The sequence below is a fragment of the Crinia signifera genome, chromosome 2, assembly GCF_055691185.1.
Source record: "Crinia signifera chromosome 2, ASM5569118v1, whole genome shotgun sequence".
In the NCBI taxonomy this organism is placed as follows: Eukaryota; Metazoa; Chordata; class Amphibia; order Anura; family Myobatrachidae; genus Crinia; species Crinia signifera.
The window spans coordinates 179,170,385-179,189,943 of NC_139218.1; the positions used below are offsets into that span (position 1 = coordinate 179,170,385).

At 43.5% G+C, this 19,559-nt stretch overlaps 2 protein-coding genes across 2 annotated transcripts in view; both read right to left on the reverse strand.

Annotated features, from left to right (window-relative positions):
• Positions 1-3,628, reverse strand: part of LOC146059287 (uncharacterized) — an 8,329-nt gene extending 4,701 nt beyond the window's left edge. Inside the window, exons 1-2 of the mRNA XM_083171398.1 lie at positions 3,196-3,628; positions 1-899 (exon numbers count right to left, since the gene is read on the reverse strand). The exon at positions 1-899 is cut by the window's left edge and continues 997 nt beyond it. Of these exons, the coding sequence (XP_083027524.1) occupies positions 1-884 (884 nt within the window). The 5' untranslated portion in view covers positions 885-899; positions 3,196-3,628. The remainder of the gene's footprint in view (positions 900-3,195) is intronic.
• LOC146060247 (guanylyl cyclase-activating protein 3-like) overlaps positions 1-19,559 on the reverse strand; it is a 106,526-nt gene that overhangs the window by 21,149 nt on the left and 65,818 nt on the right. The window lies entirely within an intron of this gene.

Genomic DNA, 19,559 nt, shown 5'->3' on the forward strand with positions numbered 1-19,559 from the left:
AAAATAATAATTTTTCTATCTTTTACTTGGTCTTCTTCTGTTGGTGGAATAATTTCTGGTGGACTTGGTACTTCTTCGCCATAAATGAGAGAGGCAAAGCCCACCAACTCTGAATCAATAGCGGTTAAATCTCCGGGCACATAATCCTTATCCTTTCCATGTTCTTTTACTTCTGTCGAACCGCATGTTTCTTGATCTTGGTCGACTACCTCCTGAATACTTGATAGAGGTCTGACACTTTCCATGTCTTCTTCTGCGTTTTCGACTGCTTCTTCAAACAGCTGAATGTGTGCCCTTTTCTTCTGTGGTGATGCAAGCTCGCACCTCGTCGGCTGGTTTGGAGTAGAATGAATATGGATTGGTGATATATCGGGTTCCCACAATGTTAGCTGGATGACAGAATTCTGTAGAGTAAAGTCCGTTTGTGTGGATACGGTCGAATAGGTACGAATACTTTGATCCAGACTGGATTGGTCCGTACTGGTCCCTTCGGCATTTCCAGATGTAGAAGCCGAAGTTGTTGTTTTTTCAAAAGGCCACCTCCTTTTCTTCTTATTATCAAAAGATTCTTCAATTAACAATTCTCCTTCACGTGGTGGTATAAATATTGAAGGAACGGCAGTTGCTGTTAACACCTTTCCAAGTTGGGTAGGCCGATAACTGTCCTCTGTGAAATGTAGAGAACATAATCGGTACTTGTTTCCTTTATTATCTGTCAATATCTTCTGAGAAATGCTTTCCAAATCTGAGAAAACCTGTCCCGTTGCTAGGAGCCAAGCTTTTATTCTCTCAATTGTCTTCGGGAAAGGGTGTAAGGTTATGTTAGGAAGTTGACCCTTCTTCCCAGTTTTGCTGTGACAATTGTTGATGATACAAGTCGGCATTTTCCTGCATTCAAACTGTTTGAGAGTAAAGCAAAAAAAAAAAGTAGATTAGTAATGTGTTCTAAAAATTCCTAGTTCAAGAATCCCATCCCTCCTTCCAACATACACCAATCAATATCAAGAATCCCCTCCCTCCTTCCCACATAGACATTCAATAGCAAGAATCCACTCCCTCCTTCCCACATAGACCTTCAATAGCAAGAATCCCCTCCCTCCTTCCCACATAGACCTTCAATAGCAAGAATCCCCTCCCTCCTTCCCACATAGACATTCAATAGCAAGAATTCACTCCCTCCTTCCCACATAGACATTCAATAGCAAGAATCCACTCCCTCCTTACCACATAGACAAATCAATAGCAAGAATCCCCTTCCCCCATCCCTCCAAGACCCCCATTGCAGGATTGCACAACCCCCCCATCACATCAAGACCCCCATTGCAGGATTGCACAACCCCACTGTCTCCAAGTCCCCCATTGCAGGATTCCACAACCCCACTGTCTCCAAGTCCCCCATTGCAGGATTCCACAACCCCACTGTCTCCAAGTCCCCCATTGCAGGATTCCACAACCCCACTGTCTCCAAAACCCCCATTGCAGGATTCCACAACCCCACTGTCTCCAAGACCCCCATTGCAGGATTCCACAAGACCCCCATCACATCAAGACCCCCATTGCAGGATTGCACAACCCCACTGTCTCCAAGTCCCCCATTGCAGGATTCCACAACCCCACTGTCTCCAAGTCCACCATTGCAGGATTCCACAACCCCACTGTCTCCAAGACCCCCATTGCAGGATTCCACAAGACCCCCATCACATCAAGACCCCCATTGCAGGATTCCACAACCCCACTGTCTCCAAAACCCCCATTGCAGGATTCCACAACCCCACTGTCTCCAAGTCCCCCATTGCAGGATTCCACAAGACCCCCATCACATCAAGACCCCCATTGCAGGATTGCACAACCCCACTGTCTCCAAGTCCCCCATTGCAGGATTCCACAACCCCACTGTCTCCAAGTCCCCCATTGCAGGATTCCACAACCCCACTGTCTCCAAGACCCCCATTGCAGGATTCCACAAGACCCCCATCACATCAAGACCCCCATTGCAGGATTGCACAACCCCACTGTCTCCAAGTCCCCCATTGCAGGATTCCACAAGACCCCCATCACATCAAGACCCCCATTGCAGGATTGCACAACCCCACTGTCTCCAAGTCCCCCATTGCAGGATTCCACAACCCCACTGTCTCCAAGTCCCCCATTGCAGGATTCCACAAGACCCCCATCACATCAAGACCCCCATTGCAGGATTGCACAACCCCACTGTCTCCAAGTCCCCCATTGCAGGATTCCACAAGACCCCCATCACATCAAGACCCCCATTGCAGGATTGCACAACCCCACTGTCTCCAAGTCCCCCATTGCAGGATTCCACAAGACCCCCATCACATCAAGACCCCCATTGCAGGATTGCACAACCCCACTGTCTCCAAGTCCCCCATTGCAGGATTCCACAAGACCCCCATCACATCAAGACCCCCATTGCAGGATTGCACAACCCCACTGTCTCCAAGTCCCCCATTGCAGGATTCCACAACCCCACTGTCTCCAAAACCCCCATTGCAGGATTCCACAACCCCACTGTCTCCAAGACCCCCATTGCAGGATTGCACAACCCCCCCATCACATCAAGACCCCCATTGCAGGATTCCACAATACCCCCATCACATCAAGACCCCCATTGCAGGTCCCCCCACCCCCAACCCCCCCCCCCTTCCTCCACCCCGGGCGCATACCTCGATCGCACAACAAACGACTACATAGACACCTACACACATATCCACATCCCAACACACACAGCCACAACCCGACACACACACGCAGCCAGAACCGGACACACACACACAGCCCCTGCCCGACACCCGCACAGCGCCCGACACACAGCCACAACCCGACACACACACGCAGCCAGAACCGGACACACACACACAGCCCCTGCCCGACACCCGCACAGCGCCCGACACACAGCCACAACCCGACACACACACGCAGCCAGAACCGGACACACACACACAGCCCCTGCCCGACACCCGCACAGCGCCCGACACACAGCCACAACCCGACACACACACGCAGCCAGAACCGGACACACACACACAGCCCCTGCCCGACACCCGCACAGCGCCCGACACACAGACACAGCCGCACACACACACGCAGCCAGAACCGGACACACACACAGCCACTGCCCGACACACACACTCTCTCTCTCACTCACACACAGACACGCAGAGATATAGCACTCACCGATCAGCGAGGGATGACAGGAAACAGGCAGCAGCAGCGACGACTCTTCCTTCTGTCTTCTCTCCGCGGCGTGTACTGATTGTTGTGTATGGAATAACACAGGTGCGCGGCCTGATGACGTCGGAGGGTGGGACTATGGAGATTGCCAAGACGGCTTCAGGGAAACTTGTGCGCAGCTGCGAGATCTCAGCAAAGGGGAGGGGGAGAAGGAGGAAGGAAAGGGGGCTGAGAAATCAGAATATGGGAGTGTCCGTTAGCCAACATTGGGACGGACATCTCCAGATTATGCTAATGAAGGCAACGGCGCGAATGGATGATACACGGTAATGAAAAGTTTTTTTTTAGTTTGAAAAGCGGATTCTGCGTTGCTGTACTCTGTACTAGTAGACATGGGGGTTAGTTTGGGGTCCTTGATGGGGGTGACAGGAACCCTTTAAGACAAAATTACTGTTGGAATATCATTTTTTTATTTATTTACAGTTTCTTATATAGCGCAGCTTTACAATTGGTTTTTACTTTACTTTATTACTTTATAATATTACATAGTGCTAACATAGTTATCAATTAATGTTATAACCACAGTGGCTAAAATATAATCGTTATTCATTGCCTTTGGGCTTTTTCACTTTTTGTTTTAGTTCAACGTGGAATCATGATGGCTTTAACGGAAATGTAGTACAACTAATAATACAAAGTACTCGATGATGTGCCACAATACTGTAGAGTTATACATTTGTAAAAAATGTATTTGGAACAAAACACTGAAGAAAAGGTGCTTGCATTACTATTAACACATAAGATTCAACACTTCTAACAAAATGCTTGGGACCAGAAGAATTTGGGATAACAGATTATTTTTCTGTATTGTGGAATATTCTTATATTAGAATGAGGTCTCTTGAGGTATCTTGCATTTATGTTGTATAAACACATCAAACACATGAAATACACACAAATATATTTTATATGTGCATGAAACAAGGTTTTATAACATGAAACAAAGTTTGTGTCCTATCTCAGGCACTGACTGAATGCCAAGCAATCATGTTCTTGCACATATGTAGTGCCAGTTACATGTTATATCCCCAGTTGTGCCAGTTACAGATGTAGCCAGTCGGTTTTTTGCAAAAAATAAAAAATAAAAGTACATTTTGGAGACTATGGTTTTCAGAATAATTTGGATAAAGGATACTCAACATATGTATGTATGTATGTATGTGTCTGTCTGTCTGTCTGTCTGTCTGTCTGTCTATCTATCTATCTGTCTGTCTGTCTGTCTGTCTGTCTGTCTGTCTGTCTGTCTGTCTGTCTGTCTGTCTGTCTGTCTGTCTGTCTGTCTATCTATCTATCTATCTATCTATCTATCTATCTATCTATCTATCTATCTATCTATCTATCCCACTACATTGTTGCAGCATACAGCAGCACTCTATATTGGAACCACAATGTGTATTGCATTGCTATCTGGCTCTAATTCAATTCAGTACAGAGCAGGAATGTACATGTTTCTTCTGCACCATTATGCTGTGTGTTGTGTGCAGCACATCTGTGTGTTGTGTGCAGCACACATGAGGACACATCTGTAACAGCAATGATTTCCTCTGGGCTCTCTTTTTTCTTTCTCTGTGGTTCTGACTTTAATAACCTTTCTTTCTACAGTCCTTGAAAATTTTCATTTTAACAAATACATTATATAGGAGTGGCAGGAAGTATAATCACACTTTTATTTCTATATACTAGGGAACATTGGTGATCCAAGTCTGGCTGAACCACAGCTCAGCTTTACCCACCAGACTCGGATCCCCGAATGAGGCGAAAGCTGTCTTCCTGGCATTGGATTCTCATGAGACTTGGATCCAGCGCTGGATTAAAAATGGGCCTTATGAAACTGCAGCTACAGGCCCACTCTTCAAATAGGCCCACAGCACCTGCAACCAGTGGCGGATTCGCGGGGGAGAGGCACCTGGGCACTTGATCCCCCCAGTAATTTCTGGTATAGCTCATTTTGTCGCTGAGGACCGGGGCTTTCCAATGAGCCCAGCTCTGCATTGCTAACCCCCCTGGAATTGGAGATACCACCGGTCAAACCTGGAATGTTTTCCCCATAGGATAACATGGGACCTGCTAATAACGACCCCCAACCAGTTCAGACAGCCCCCCCCCCAGCATCACAGAAGCTCAAGGTTGATCTCATTCAAACCCAAATCGCTGGGCCTTCAATCTGATACCAGGCTGTTCCATATGGTTTAATTGGTTCCAGAGATATTGCAGGTAAACTGATTTTTTTTAGGACAGATTTCTCTGGAACCAAACGGCCCAGTTTCACAGGACCAAAATCATTCGAAGCCCACTCAAAGGTTCATTAATATGATACTGGTCTCATGTAAATTAGTCTGTTGGTTCCAAAGATATAGCCGGTTAAAGGTGGGGGGAGGGGGGTGGTTTTCTCTCCCCCTCACACCAGAAAATGCAGGGACTAGGCTGGTGTAAAAGGGGCCAGACTGGGAATGTCCATGCATGGTCCTGGGACCATATTCCTGGTAAGTCCCTGCATTTTCTGGTGTGAAAGGGGTATTATTTCAAATAGCCGGGATCTACAGTGCTCTGAATACAGCCAGGCAACCCATTGCTCTCTGCCCGGCTGTCAATGGTCACTTCTGCCTGGTGGCGGCTGTCCCCCAGTTACCGTGAGCCTCTATTCCCCCTTGGCAATGAGCATGTAATCCCACATGGCAACGAGCATGGAACCCCTGGTAATGAGCATGGAACCCCTGGCAATGAGCATGTAGGTAAGCAGCACTTATGTAGCATAATATTCAATAGGCATTATGGTGTTTGGCATAATACGTAATGGACATTATGGTGTGTGGCTTAACATGTAATGGGCATTATGGTGTAAATTTTTAATGCGCACCTTTGGCGCACAATGCCCCTGTTTATGAAGCATATAGTGAATTTTTGCTCAATCCGTTTAGTATAGTGTGTATTTTGGCTCAATCCATGTGGCAAAATGTGAATTTTACCTTAAATTGTGTGCCATAGTATGAATTTTGGTTCAGTCGGTGTGAATTTTGTCTCATTCCATTTGGCATAATGTGTAAGAGGCAAGTACAGTATAAGTTACTATTGTGTTGCATGATTTGTATTAGGGGTATATGGTGTGCTAAACTTAGGTGACCACATAAAAGGTGCTGAAATGTTGTCTACCAAGTTTTGGCTTTAAGTATTTTTTTAATGACTGGAGTGCGCCTCAACCGCAAGTATCTTAGGACATTGACGTCCTGCGGGTGCACCCGGCAATATATCTTACCCCAGCTCATTAGTCACCATTTTCCCCTCTTACCCCAGCACATCAGTCTCTGCATGTCCCTCTTACCCCAGCACATTAGTCACCATTTCCCCCTCATACCTCACTCTTTTCACCACTCATCCCTGGACATCACTCCCCAATTCCGTCGCTCACTACCTGCACCTCACTCACCCCCTCCTTTTCTACATGCATGTGTTGTGGCAGGAGTGGGTTAAATGTCATCTGGCAGATGTGGTGGGCATAGTGCTTAGGCAGCAGGAACTGTGCTTACCCGGCCAGCAGCGCTACTGTGTGTGAGTAATGAGTGGCTGTGCGGTTCAGACAGTGCAGCAGTAAGGAGAGGGGGCAGCACATATGTGTATGTTATTATCAGTGATGGGGGATATGTGTCCTGCAGTGCGGTTAGGTCCGGGCATTGTACACTGGTGAACAGGAGGATACAATAGGAGGATACAATAGGTGTGCAGTACTAATTGCTGCTGCTCTCTTCTGCTGAACCCAGGGTTGGTCAGACATGCTGCGGCTGTGACAGCGGACTCTGGCAGTTAGAATGTGGCTCAAGCCTGAGGGGTAGATTTATTAAGCTCGGTGAAGTGATAAAGTGTCTGGTTTTTATCACCGGCCAATCAGCTCCTACCAGTCATTTTTCAAACCAAGCCTTTAACTTCACAGGTAGGAGCTGATTGGCCGGTGATAAAAAACAGACAGTTTATCACTTCACCGAGCTTAATAAATCTGCCCCTGAGGAGGTTCTGCTGAAGAACGTGCTAAGGCTATCTGTCACCCACCGCTCCAATCAGTACTTCATCCTGCAGCGCCACCATGGGCATAGAGACAGCGTGGCCAAGTTCACCGGTGAGTGCGGCGCAGGAACCCGGGCACTGCTGCTAGATCCCATGCTGAGCCCCTGTCCAAACCACTCTTTGCTATGTGTTGCAGCCATGTATGTGAAACTGCTGGGGCTGCCGCCAGGCTAGGTGGGAAGTTTGGGGACATGTTTATGGTGGAGGATCCCTGCCACCCCATTTTCTGACCTACCAAGTTTCCGCCAATCGGAGAAGTGGGCAGAGGGGCAGCTGCAGAGTTCATTGTCTCCTCGCTGCCCTTACAGCTTTCTAGTGAATAAGGGCTGCAAGCGACAGCCGTGCAATGTGGAGGTGACAGGTTTGGAGATCAGGGGACTTCTCACTGCTCTTACCATTCCAGGCTCCGCCTCCAGTGCCATCAGACTGACTATAGGGGTGGCGACTGCATTTGGAGCTCTAACCCGTCCCTCCCTCTGTCTACCAATGAGCATATAAAGGGAATAGGCTTCACCAGATTCCAGTAAACCTTCTGGGTGCCGGGCCTGTGAATCTGCAGAGATGTGAATCTGAGCAGCAGTGAGTCAGATTCACAGTTCAGATGAAAACTGGACCCAGTGCTCGAAGTGACGGTATGCCATAAAGTTGTATACCGCCCCACTCCGATCACTGTATATACTACATACAAAAAGAGCCTTCTTTGACTAGACTTCTCTGGAGAGCCATGGCTCACCAGGGCTTTTTAGCATCTATTGTTCTCAGCTGCAATACAATACATAGAAGAATACATCAGGAGACTAGCAGAGGATTAAGTCTGACAGCTCTGGCTCACTTAATTCTATTAAAGGGCTAGAGGAGGATGACTGTTTACTGTCTATATACACTCACTTTTGTCATCTGGACCCCCCCCCTTGAAAATCCTGCGTTTGCCCCTGTTGCTCCATAGTTTATTACACTGCCACCCTCTCTGGATGTAAACAATAATATTGTGAGCTGTGAGGTGGTCAAAATTGACTAGAAAATGAGTGGTAATGAATATATTTAATTAATAATACAGTAGGAACAAAAACAGCACCGATGGATTGCACCTGAATGGTAAGGGTGCAGCAGAGCTGCTAGGCAGGATGGTTAGAAGCAGGGCTATTTTTGTGCAGGCTCTAGCAGGAACTGTGGCCCTTATTCTAGCTCACTCTTTCTGACAAAATATTTCTTAGATGGACAAAACCATGTGCACTGCAGGTGAGGCAGATGTAAAACCCCACCCAAATCTAATTATCTCTGCACAAGTAACACCTGCCTAACCTGCAGTGCTCATGGTTTTGTCCATCTAAGAAATATTTTGTCAGAAAGAGTGAGCTAGAATAAGGGCCACAGTTCCTGCTGGAGCCTGCACAAAAATAGCCCTGGTTAGAAGGTTGGAGCAGTCTTTAAACTAGACATGGAGGAGGGTACAGAAAGAAACTATGGGCAAGATAGACAGAATAGTTAGGAGCAGGTAAGCAAGAGAATGGAGGGTGGAGAACGGGGTCGGGGAGAAAAACTAGAATTAGTAAGAAATCAGTAACACATAAAGAACATAAACAAACCTTGAAAAAGGGAGAAAATACTGTATATGAATATTTTAAAAGGTGTAGTTGGAGTGTATAAATTGTAATGTGTTTTATATGGAGCCATACATTTGAAAACAACTATAGCCAGTATAGCAATAAGCGCCAATTAACTGAACTGACTTGCTAATTAAGTTGAGCATATAAAAATATCATGGACCGAGCCTCATGAAGATCGAACCTGGATGAAACGCGTTGGTCATGGCTTAACGTAGTAACGTAAGAGAAGCTTACCAGATGACACTTGCGGTATCTCTGCTTCTGACGATTACCGCTCCAGCTGCTTCCGGCTCTGTATGCTGCACCATGCTGAGATTGCATTCATTCAGTTAGCATGGTGAGCTGACTTTTCGATCCTTCATGTATGTGATAGTACCGGATTTAAGAGTGCTTGAATAAATAAGCCAAACTTTATTTTTGTAAAAAAATTTAAATAAGCTATCTCAAATTGAAAAAGTGCAAAAAATAGAAAGTTCTGAAAGGATCAAGTTTCATCCCACAATTCTCCAATAATTTCAAAACAATAGAAAACCTAATTCAGAAATACTGGCACATACTACAACTTGTTGAAGAACTAAAACAGTTCACAAAAAATAAACCACAGTTGATAATTTTGGGCAGTATTCAATGAGGCCAATTCGCCTATTTGCATGGCGAATTTGTGCTATTTTCACTTTGGAAGGGGATTTTTTGTGTCAGAAAGTGAATCACCCTATTCAACGTGCACTTTTCACCATCTGCAAACAGTGAATGACGGGCAATTCGCCATCTGCAATTCGCTGTGGTTTTTCAATGTGATTCGCCGTGAGTGTATTCAATGAGAAGATGGTGAATTGCTTTCTAAGTGATTTGTGCCGTGTGTCACCGTGTAGCAATCACCATCTTTTCATGGTGAAGTGGAATGTGAACTTTTGAAATAATGTTTTAAAAAACAAAAAAAAAATTGGTGTAAAAAAATCAGGAATTTTATTCTGTGAAGGGGCATGCTATTTTTATTCATGTGCTTACAGCACATGAATATATATTTAATTTAAAAAATAATAATATTTTTTACACATAACAGCCAGCAGGGGGCTGGGAGCCGAGAGCCGCTCATTACATATTCATATATTCACTGCTCCCGATCATTACATATGCACAATCGGGTGCAGTGAATACCCTGTCCCCTGTTAGCTCTCCCAGGGTGCAGCTTGTGCTGCCTGGGTCCCGGGGAGCTCTCCTCCCACCCACATACATTCTGGGGCAGGCAGGGAGACTTTCATCTCCCTGCCTGCCGCTGTCCCTCAGCTCCCTGCGGCGTCCACCGCAGGGGTTAACATTCGCCGTCAGGGGCAGCGAGCCCCTGCGGCATTGAATACTGTGTTAGCGAGGGCTGGCAGCGAAGGCTCCAGCCCTCCGGAACACGATGACTGTGCAGCGAATCCTAAACAGGATTCGCTGCACAGTGCGATTAAAGTCATTGAATACTGCCTATAGAATAGCCCGGAACATCCAACAGAAGAGAAGGGCAAAACAATATTGAAAAATGGCTTTTCATATTGCCTTAATTGTATGGCTTGCAAAAATCTAGGCTGTACAACGACGAAATCATTAATGACATTTATATCCAAAACAACTGGAAAAGAATACAAAATTAAACAAAATATCCCATGTAACTCAGAAGAAGTCATCTATCTATTACAATGCCCCTGTGGAAGTCAATATGTGGGACAAACTAAAAGGAAAGCTGAAACAAGATTTTATGAACACATCTATAATATAAAAAGTGGCCTCCTTACCCACAGTGTGTCAAAACACTTCTTAGAAGTACACAATAAAGGCCCTGCTGGATTACACTTTTACAGTTCATAGTGATAGAAAAAAGTAAAAACAATCTGGAGAGGAGGAGATACGTCACTAAACCTGATAAGAAATTAAACAAAGTGGATCTAAGAACTACAAACATTACACCCCCAGGGACTTAATATAGACAATGATCTATATGCTTTTTTATAAAAAAATTATATAACTAATTTTATCAACATAATCCTATGAACATACCTATATAGTTGTATATATAGTTTTTATACATGATTTTTTAGACAACCTTATTGAAATGTCAAAAAAAAAACATCTTAATGGAATTTTTTACCATGCGGTTCCCACCAAGAACCGACTACTTCCTGATTTATCCTAATTTTTTTAAATTGAATAAAGTTTTTATGCTATAAAAAGAGCAAACCAGGAGACCACAGTTTAACAGGCTATCGCAAAATGCTCTATTTCTGCCCAAGGAAAATGCATATAAAATATATTATCGATGGTATTTGGTCCATTTTAGAACACATGCTAATTACCCTCAACCTATAACTTATGTTGGAGACAGTGGAAGCAGGTAGGGACCTTTCTACATGTTTGGTGGTCCTGTCCCCTCGTCCGCCTTTACTTAATCAATCACTGGTATTTTCCTACCTCCCTCTTTTCTCTTTATTATTTTGGCTTATTTCAAATATTACACCCCCAACTCAAACTGATTAATCATATACTATGTGCTGCTAAATGCCACATTGCTGCTCAATGGAAACAATCCATGCCCCCTCTCTAACAGCTTCTATCATGCAGTCTGGTCTGTCTATAATATTGAAAGAATCACTTCCGTTCTTCACGATACTCCTTCAATATTTGTCTGGTCACCTAGGACCGCTCACTTCCATGCTGAAGCCTCATTTTCCACATTATAAACCTTTTTCCAGCTCTCTGCCCAATATCACTGACATCAATTACAATAGCATTCAATCCATGTCAGAAAAATGTATTGCAGCCAAACACTGTAAACTCCATTATTAGTATGGTAATATGCCGCCTAAGATCACATGGTCGGATTCTCAGCAACTAGGTTAATAGAATCTGGAGATGTTTCCTACTTTTACTTCCACTTGGCATAAGAATGTGGGATGCATTATTTTGGATAAACAATGGAAACTAATTTTCCTATACACTCAAGTTACTTTGCACAGCTTTTTAGTTATTGAGATGCACTTTAATTTCCATATACAGTGGTACAAATATCCCAGTGTCCCTAAATGCTGTTGGTGTTGTGGACAAATGTCAGGATCCGCCTTCATATTTGGTGATACTGCACTAATATTTGCAAGTTTGGGATAGTTATATAAATAATTAAGACTGTGATGTGAGAGGGAACACCATCTGGCTCTGTATCCTCTTTAATTTATCAGCTATCAATATCTCTAAGAAGGGCTGGATTAACAATGGGCCTGATGGAGCTACAGCTAGCCCCCCGGGAACCAGAGATACCGCCAGGCAAATCTGGAAGTTTTCCCCATAACATGGGACACACTAATTCCTAACCCCACCCGGTTCCAACGGCTGCCAGTTCCCCCTCCAGCATCACAGAAGCTCGTCGATCTCAGTCAAATCCAAATCGCTGGTCCAATGAACCCATATGGACCAGCCTGGTATCAGATTGAAGATCTGATACCAGGCTGGTCCATATGGGTTCATTGGTTCTAGAGATATTGTGGGTAAACCGATTTTTTTATTTCTGAAATTTAATTTCATGGCTGTTCATGTTCTTTGAGGGCAGATTACTCTGGAACTAAACGGCCCAGTTTCACGGGACCAAAATCATTCGAAGCCCACTTAAAAGTTCTTCAATGTGATACTCATGTAAATGGGTCAGTTGGTTCTGAAGATATAGCTGGTTGGTGAAAGGGGTATTATTTCAAATAGCCGGGACCTGCAATGCTCTGAATACAGCCCCCTGCTCTCTGCCCGGCTGTCAATGGCTGTCATTTCTGCCCGGTGGCGGCTGTCCCCCAGTTACCCAAGCATGTATTCCCCCTTGGCAATGAGCATGTAATCCCACATGGCAATGAGCATGGAACCCCTGGCAATGAGCATGGAACCCCTGGCAATGAGCATGTAGGTAAGCAGCACATATGTAGAATAATTTTTAATAGGCATTATGGTGTTTTGCATAATACGTAATGGACATTATGGTGTGTGGCTTAATATGTAATGGGCATTATGGTGTAAATTTTTAATGCTCGCCGTTGGTGTGTAATGCCCCTGTTTATGAATCCTATTGTGCATTGTTGCTCAATCTGTTTGGTATAGTGTGTATTTTGGCTCAATCCATATGGCAAAATGTGAATTTTGCCCTAACTTGTGTGGCATAACGTGAATTTTGACAATCCGTGTGCCATAGTGTGAATTTTGGCTCAGTTGGTTTGAATTTTGGCTCATTCCATGTGGCATAATGTGTAAGAGGCAAGTACAGTATAAAGGGGTTACTCTTGTGTTGCATGATTTGTATAAGGGGTATATGGTGTGGTAAACTTAGGTGACCACATAAAAGGCGCTGAAATGTTGTCTACCAAGTTTCGGCTTTCAGTATTTTTTTTATGAATGGAATGCCGCCTCACCCCGTAAGTATCTTAGGACATCAGCATCCTGCTGGTGCCCCTTAGGAGGGCACCCGCCAATATATCTCCCTGCATTTTTCCTATGCCAGCCCCCTGCCTTTTGCAGGCATATATAATTAGTTGAAGGTATTTACACAAATAGAGACACACCCATGAGCAGACCACCCAACCAGAACACTGGTCAACCCCCCCCCCCATATTATTAGGTGCTGGCCACAACAACTATTATTGTGCATAATAGGCCCCTGATAATTTTCAGCTCCAGGCCCATTTAGACCTTAATCTGGCACTGTCTCTAAGTATAAGAATTTTTTACTGAAGCAATTAATTAATGCAGTGAAAGTTGTTACCACAGTTTTTGGAAGACCCCAGACCCTCCACCTATGTGCACTTGGTTCCAAAGACTTGACATGTACATGGAAACTGAAAACCTTTACCTTTCTAGCCAGAACAGATATCAGGAATTTGTGTCTGCATGGCTTGCCTGGCTAGAATATAAAGACCCTGCTGAGAACTGACTCAGTTTGCTGGTGTAGGGGAATTAAGGGTGGACCTATTATCCCATTCCTTGGACCCTCCTATTGACTTCTGGACAGATACTTATCTCAACTGTACACCTATTTTTACTGAACCCTCTTCTGCTTCTCCTTTTCATTTTAAAGCTCAGCTCTGCTTTCCTTGACCTCAGTTTATGTGTTATTTTTTTATTGTTTATACTAAAAATGCAATAGTGCATCTCCTTTGGAAGATCCTTTTATGGCTGCTGTATATACAGGGTGCGGCAGAAGTAATTTCCACATTTAAAAAAATCACTGTGGGGTCTCTAAAGCAGGTAGAGAGGTGCATTCCGTTGGGTTCTTAATAAAGTTTTCAGTGCCGTGGTCGGGTGTGCATCATGGCTTTGTAGTGGAGGCTTTTTTAAAAAAATGGCAAATCTGTAACTGCGAGGCTGAAGGGCTTTCGTACGCAGCTGGGTTTACGTGCTAATGAAAGTGTTCCAGACCGGAAAACGATTTTGCTGTGGATTCAAAGAATAAGGGCAACATGATCTGCACGGAACAGAAAACCACCTGGACGTCTCAAACATAGCTGCAGTGAGGGATTCGATTGAGCTGTCTAAAGCGCAGAATGGGATCCTTGCAGCTGTGCCTCCCACTGACATTCTGTGGAGTAGCGATGAAGCCCATGTCCACCTTTCTGGCACAGTCAAAATTTTCACTACTGGGCTGCTGAAAACCATCGAAAACTCCATGGATGACCTCTTCACAGCCCAAAAGTGACCGTAGGTGTCGTTGGGGCTTACTTTTACTTCTTCTGGTTCTAACAGGATGGAGCTATGGCCCATACAGCACGTCGTCCGCGCAAAATTTAGCAGGAGATATTTCTGGGTCAAGTGGTCTCCTTACACGAGGCAGTTCCACGGCCACTGCGCTCGCCTGATTTAAGTCTGTGTGACTATTTTCTGTGGGGGTACCTCAAGGCCGAAGTTTTCAATCATCGTCCTCGGTCCTTGGACCAACTAAAGGAGGCCATTCAAGAAGAAATTGAAGGAATTTTGCCCGATATGCTAGAGAGAGTGATGGAAAACTTCCAAGAACTACATCTAACAAATTCCCATATCTACATTTGGGAAATAAAACATTTTTGATGATACCATTTTTTTTCAATCCCCCTTTGAAATGTGGGAGTTATTTCTGCTGCATCCTGTATGTGTTTGCTAATAATGAATGATTATACAAAAAATTAATCTTGAGATGATCGTACATTCCTGCCTGTATTATCCATTTTTGTAATTTAGTAAATAAAAAGTGTATAAATCTCCAACATGACACCATGGTGCTGAATCAGTCTATATTTGCTTGGGGTTTTCTTTGGAACTACCCCCAGGGGGGAGAAACACATCCCAGGTAGCGGGCATGAAAACAGAGAAAAAAAAGCTGCCTGACTGATCTTGTTCCAATGTAATCCATGCATTTGTTATTGGTTTACAGTAATTATGGTTTACCAATTAATGTTCCTAATGTATAATATGGGTATATTTCCCATTATACAGTTTGACAGCATAATAAGGAAATTATTCACAAAAGTGGTCTCCTTGTCCCCTTTGTTGGAATAGTCAAGTAATTGTGGGTGTGTATTCACCTGTTTCACCACTTTAACTGAATAGGTCAAATTTAAATTCAACCTAAAAAGTTTGTGTGATGATTTTTTGCCTAAGCGAAAAATTCGGTACCAATTTAAATCCCCAAACTCTGTCTTACTGTTAATGTTAATCCATCTATTGGAATGGTAATAAATGTAATATTAATGTTCACAGAACCCTTTATTAGTGCATATTTGATGTAACCCAATGTATAATTATATTGATATATAGATTATCTTGTATACAAACATATAAGGGGGAATGTAATAGGGTGTGAGAATCAGAAAGTGAAAGATTTTGTGAGAGTTCTGCCATGTTTTTTAAACGTGGCAGTCATTTATGATATGCGGTCCCTGAGTCAACAATGTCTAGGCCATAATTCACTAGGTCGACCACTTACGGTCAACAGTGACCAGGTCAGCACCTAGGAATGGTCGACATTGACAGGAGATCAACACAAGGTTTTTTTTTTTCAAATATCTTTTTATTGAGTTTTTTCATATATAATGATAATAAACAGATATTATACAAACTGTGTTTCTGGCTGGTTTTTCATATCCCAGACGAATAGACCTGGATATACAGTGAGGATGTTACATAGATTTGGAATAAACATTATGTGTATAAACATAACCAGAGACGTAGACATAAGTGAATAAGAAGTGTTTCACATAGTATGACAAATGTACCATAACTTCTATATTAATACTGGATTCTTTAACCAGAGACACAAAGCAAAAGCATATACATGTAAAGACAGGGAGAGTGGGGGGTGGGATAGAGAGGGAGGGGGGGGGGGGGGTATCTGCATCTTGACATGGCCTATATTAATCTAATTATAAATATAAATATGAATAAACATTCCTAGGATTCAACAGTCTGATGCAGGAACGATCAACGTCCCTGACGCTATCTTTTTCATGAGGAACCATTCAGTATCCTGAAAGACTTTAAATATGTGAGATTGAACCTCAGGTTCTTGACCTTCAATAAACATAGCCCATTTCTTGTAGAAGGAAATTACGCCAGATTCTGGAGTTACAGAAGCTGATTTCCTATCATAATATAACAGTTGTAGCATTATGTTCTGTACCTCCATGATAGATGGTTTGGAAGGAGATAGCCAGTGTTTAAGAATAGCTTTCTTAGCTACCGTCATAAGTATAGTAAGTACAGGTATAAGCAGTGATTTGTTCTTTCCCAGGTCCCAAGTTGAGAAGTTCACCAACAGACATGCTAGTGGGTCTATCCGCACTTGTATTTGAAATATGTGGTTAATGTAATTAATAATTTTGTTCCAAAAACGTTTTATAGCACCACAATCCCAGAAGCAGTGTAAATAGGAGGCGGATGATACATGACATTTAGGACATTTACTGGAGTTGGACGCCGCGAAATGTGCGTATCTAGCTGGTGATATATATGCCATTTGAATCGATCGGAAATGCACCTCCTGTAGATAGGCGGAATTAAGTATTTTCATAGTTCTATCATAATGTGAACTGATCGCCTCATATGAGGTGAGAGTAGGGAAGTGCATTTTCCATTTCTCAAATAGGTCTGTCCATTTAGTGACAGTCTGTGTATCAGACAGTAATGTGTAGAGGGACGAGAGGCGGTATGGTTGCCTTCTGCAGGAACTCAATAGGGTGTGAATTCTATTTGGCTGTGAAGTAGCCAGTGGGGTAGTCTGCTTATCAGGGTGCAGCAGAGGGTACAGGTAGTGACGAAGCTGTAAGTACATAAAGAATTGGCCAGGGCCCAGCCCATACTCATCCTGGAGTTTGTTAAATGGCAGAATTATGCCCCCTGGGTCGAAGACTTTTGAGGAAGCAGTAATGCCCTTATCATGCCAGTTTCGGAAATGGGAATTAGAAAGGGATGGGGGAAATGAGGGGTTGCCCCAAATAGGTATGAATTGTGATGCAAGATGATTGCATTTGAGTGTTTTATTAATTGAGCACCATGCAAGGTAAATATCTTTGAATAGTGGATTTTGCCTAATGTTTGGAGGTATATCTGTGGGCTTAGAGTGGAGAAGGGCACCCGGAGAGAATGGGTGTAGCATAGCTTCATCTAGATGGATATCTGTGAATGAGCAAGAGCCCAGCAGCCAATCAACAACGTATCTAAACATTACTGAGTCATTATATAATGAGAAGTCAGGTACACCAAGTCCCCCTAGTCTCCTAGGAGCAGTTAGTTTTTTAAGGGCTACTTTTGGTTTTTTACCCTGCCATAAAAAATTGTTTATCATTTTGTTTAGTTTTTTAATATCTGTTTTTGTTAGGCGTATTGGTAATTTTTGTATTAGGTAGAAGATCTTTGGAAATATTATGCTCTGGATAACTGCGATGCGTCCAAGGAGGGAGATAGGAAGCAATTTCCAACTTTCCATCAGAGCAGATATTTTTGTGATAACTGGGGTGTAGTTTTTTGCATAGAGATTCCCATAGTCTGCTGTTATTTTAACCCCTAGGTATTTGATGTCTTGGGAGGTGGAAGCAAATGGGAGGGATGTTACGTAAGATTTAGTGTTTGCGTCTGTTGATGAAAAGAATAAAATTTCTGATTTAGTGATGTTTATTCGGTATCCGGCCCTAGAACCGAATGAGGAAATAAGGCGTAGTATTTCAGGAATTGTTGTGGGGGGGTCAGATATAAAAAGCAACATGTCATCTGCAAACAATGATAGGCGCAGTTCTTTGGATCCCACTTTAATTCCTTTGAATATGGCAGAAGACCGCAGTGCTATCGCTAAAGGTTCTAATGCTATCGCGAAAAGGAGTGGGGAAAGTGGGCAGCCCTGACGTGTCCCTTTTTTGATGGTGAATGGGGCAGATAGATGACCGTTACTTGCTATTTGTGTCTGAGGTAGATGGTATATGCATTTTAGGGTCTGGATAAATTTGTCTGGAAAACCAAACTTGGTTAGTGTATTGAAAAGATGAGGCCATTCGATCAGGTCAAATGCCTTCTCCGCGTCCAACGATAAAATCAAGTTGGACGAGGAGAAGGGTGTGCCCGTTACTGAGGCATAGACCGCTGTGAGTACCTTCCTAACATTAATTTCAGAATGCCTGCCGGTAATAAAACCGGTCTGATCTGAATGAATTATTTTAGGTAAAATTGTTTTAAGCCTTTCAGCTAGGATCTTGGTTAAAAGCTTATAGTCTAGGTTAAGAAGGGATATGGGCCTGTATGAGCCCGGGAGGGAAGGGTCTCGTCCAGGTTTTGGTAGGACCTTTAGGATGGCCGTATTAAAGTGTAAGGGGGGGATGTCTTGCGTTAGAAGGGAGTTAAGTACCATAACTAATGTGGGACCTACCAGTGGGAGAAGTATCTTGTAGAAGTCACCATTTAGGCCATCGGGGCCAGGTGCTTTATCTTTCTTAAAGTTTCGGATGGCAGCCTCTACTTCTTTTAATTGTATAGGTGCTGTAAGAGCCGTAGCTTCCTGTTGAGATATTTGGGGGCATGATAAGTTAGTCCAAAAATCAGATGGGAGACTAGGGAGTGATATAGGGGGGGCATCTTCTGGAGGTGGACCTGAATATAGTTTTGAGTAAAAATTGCGAAGTACTTCCGCTATTTCAGTATTAGAGGTCGTCAGGCCACCCTCCGGGGTTTTGAGTGGATGAACTACAGCAGGGGATCGTGTCCCATTTAAAAGATTAGTTAGGAGTTTCCCTGTTTTATTTCCAAATTTGTGGAATTTATAATTTACTGAAAATAGAAATCTATCACCTAAGGATTGCATGTAGTCGTCAAAGTTGGTTTTCGCTAGGAGGTAAATGTTTTTGTTAGACATCGTGGGAGATGCCTTGAATTGTTGATAGGCAACCGTCAGCTCATTTTGGATCTCTAGATATTTTTTTGTGTATTCCCGTCTCATTTTGGATACATAGGCAATAATGGAGCCTCGTAGGACGGTTTTCGCCGTCATCCAATAGAGGGTTGGGTTGGATTCTAGATGTGCTACATTATTACTGTTATAGTCTCTCCAGGTGTCCTCTAAATGTTGTTTAAATTTTTTCGAGTTGGCCAGGTAGGTGGGGAATCTCCATGTCTTATGTTT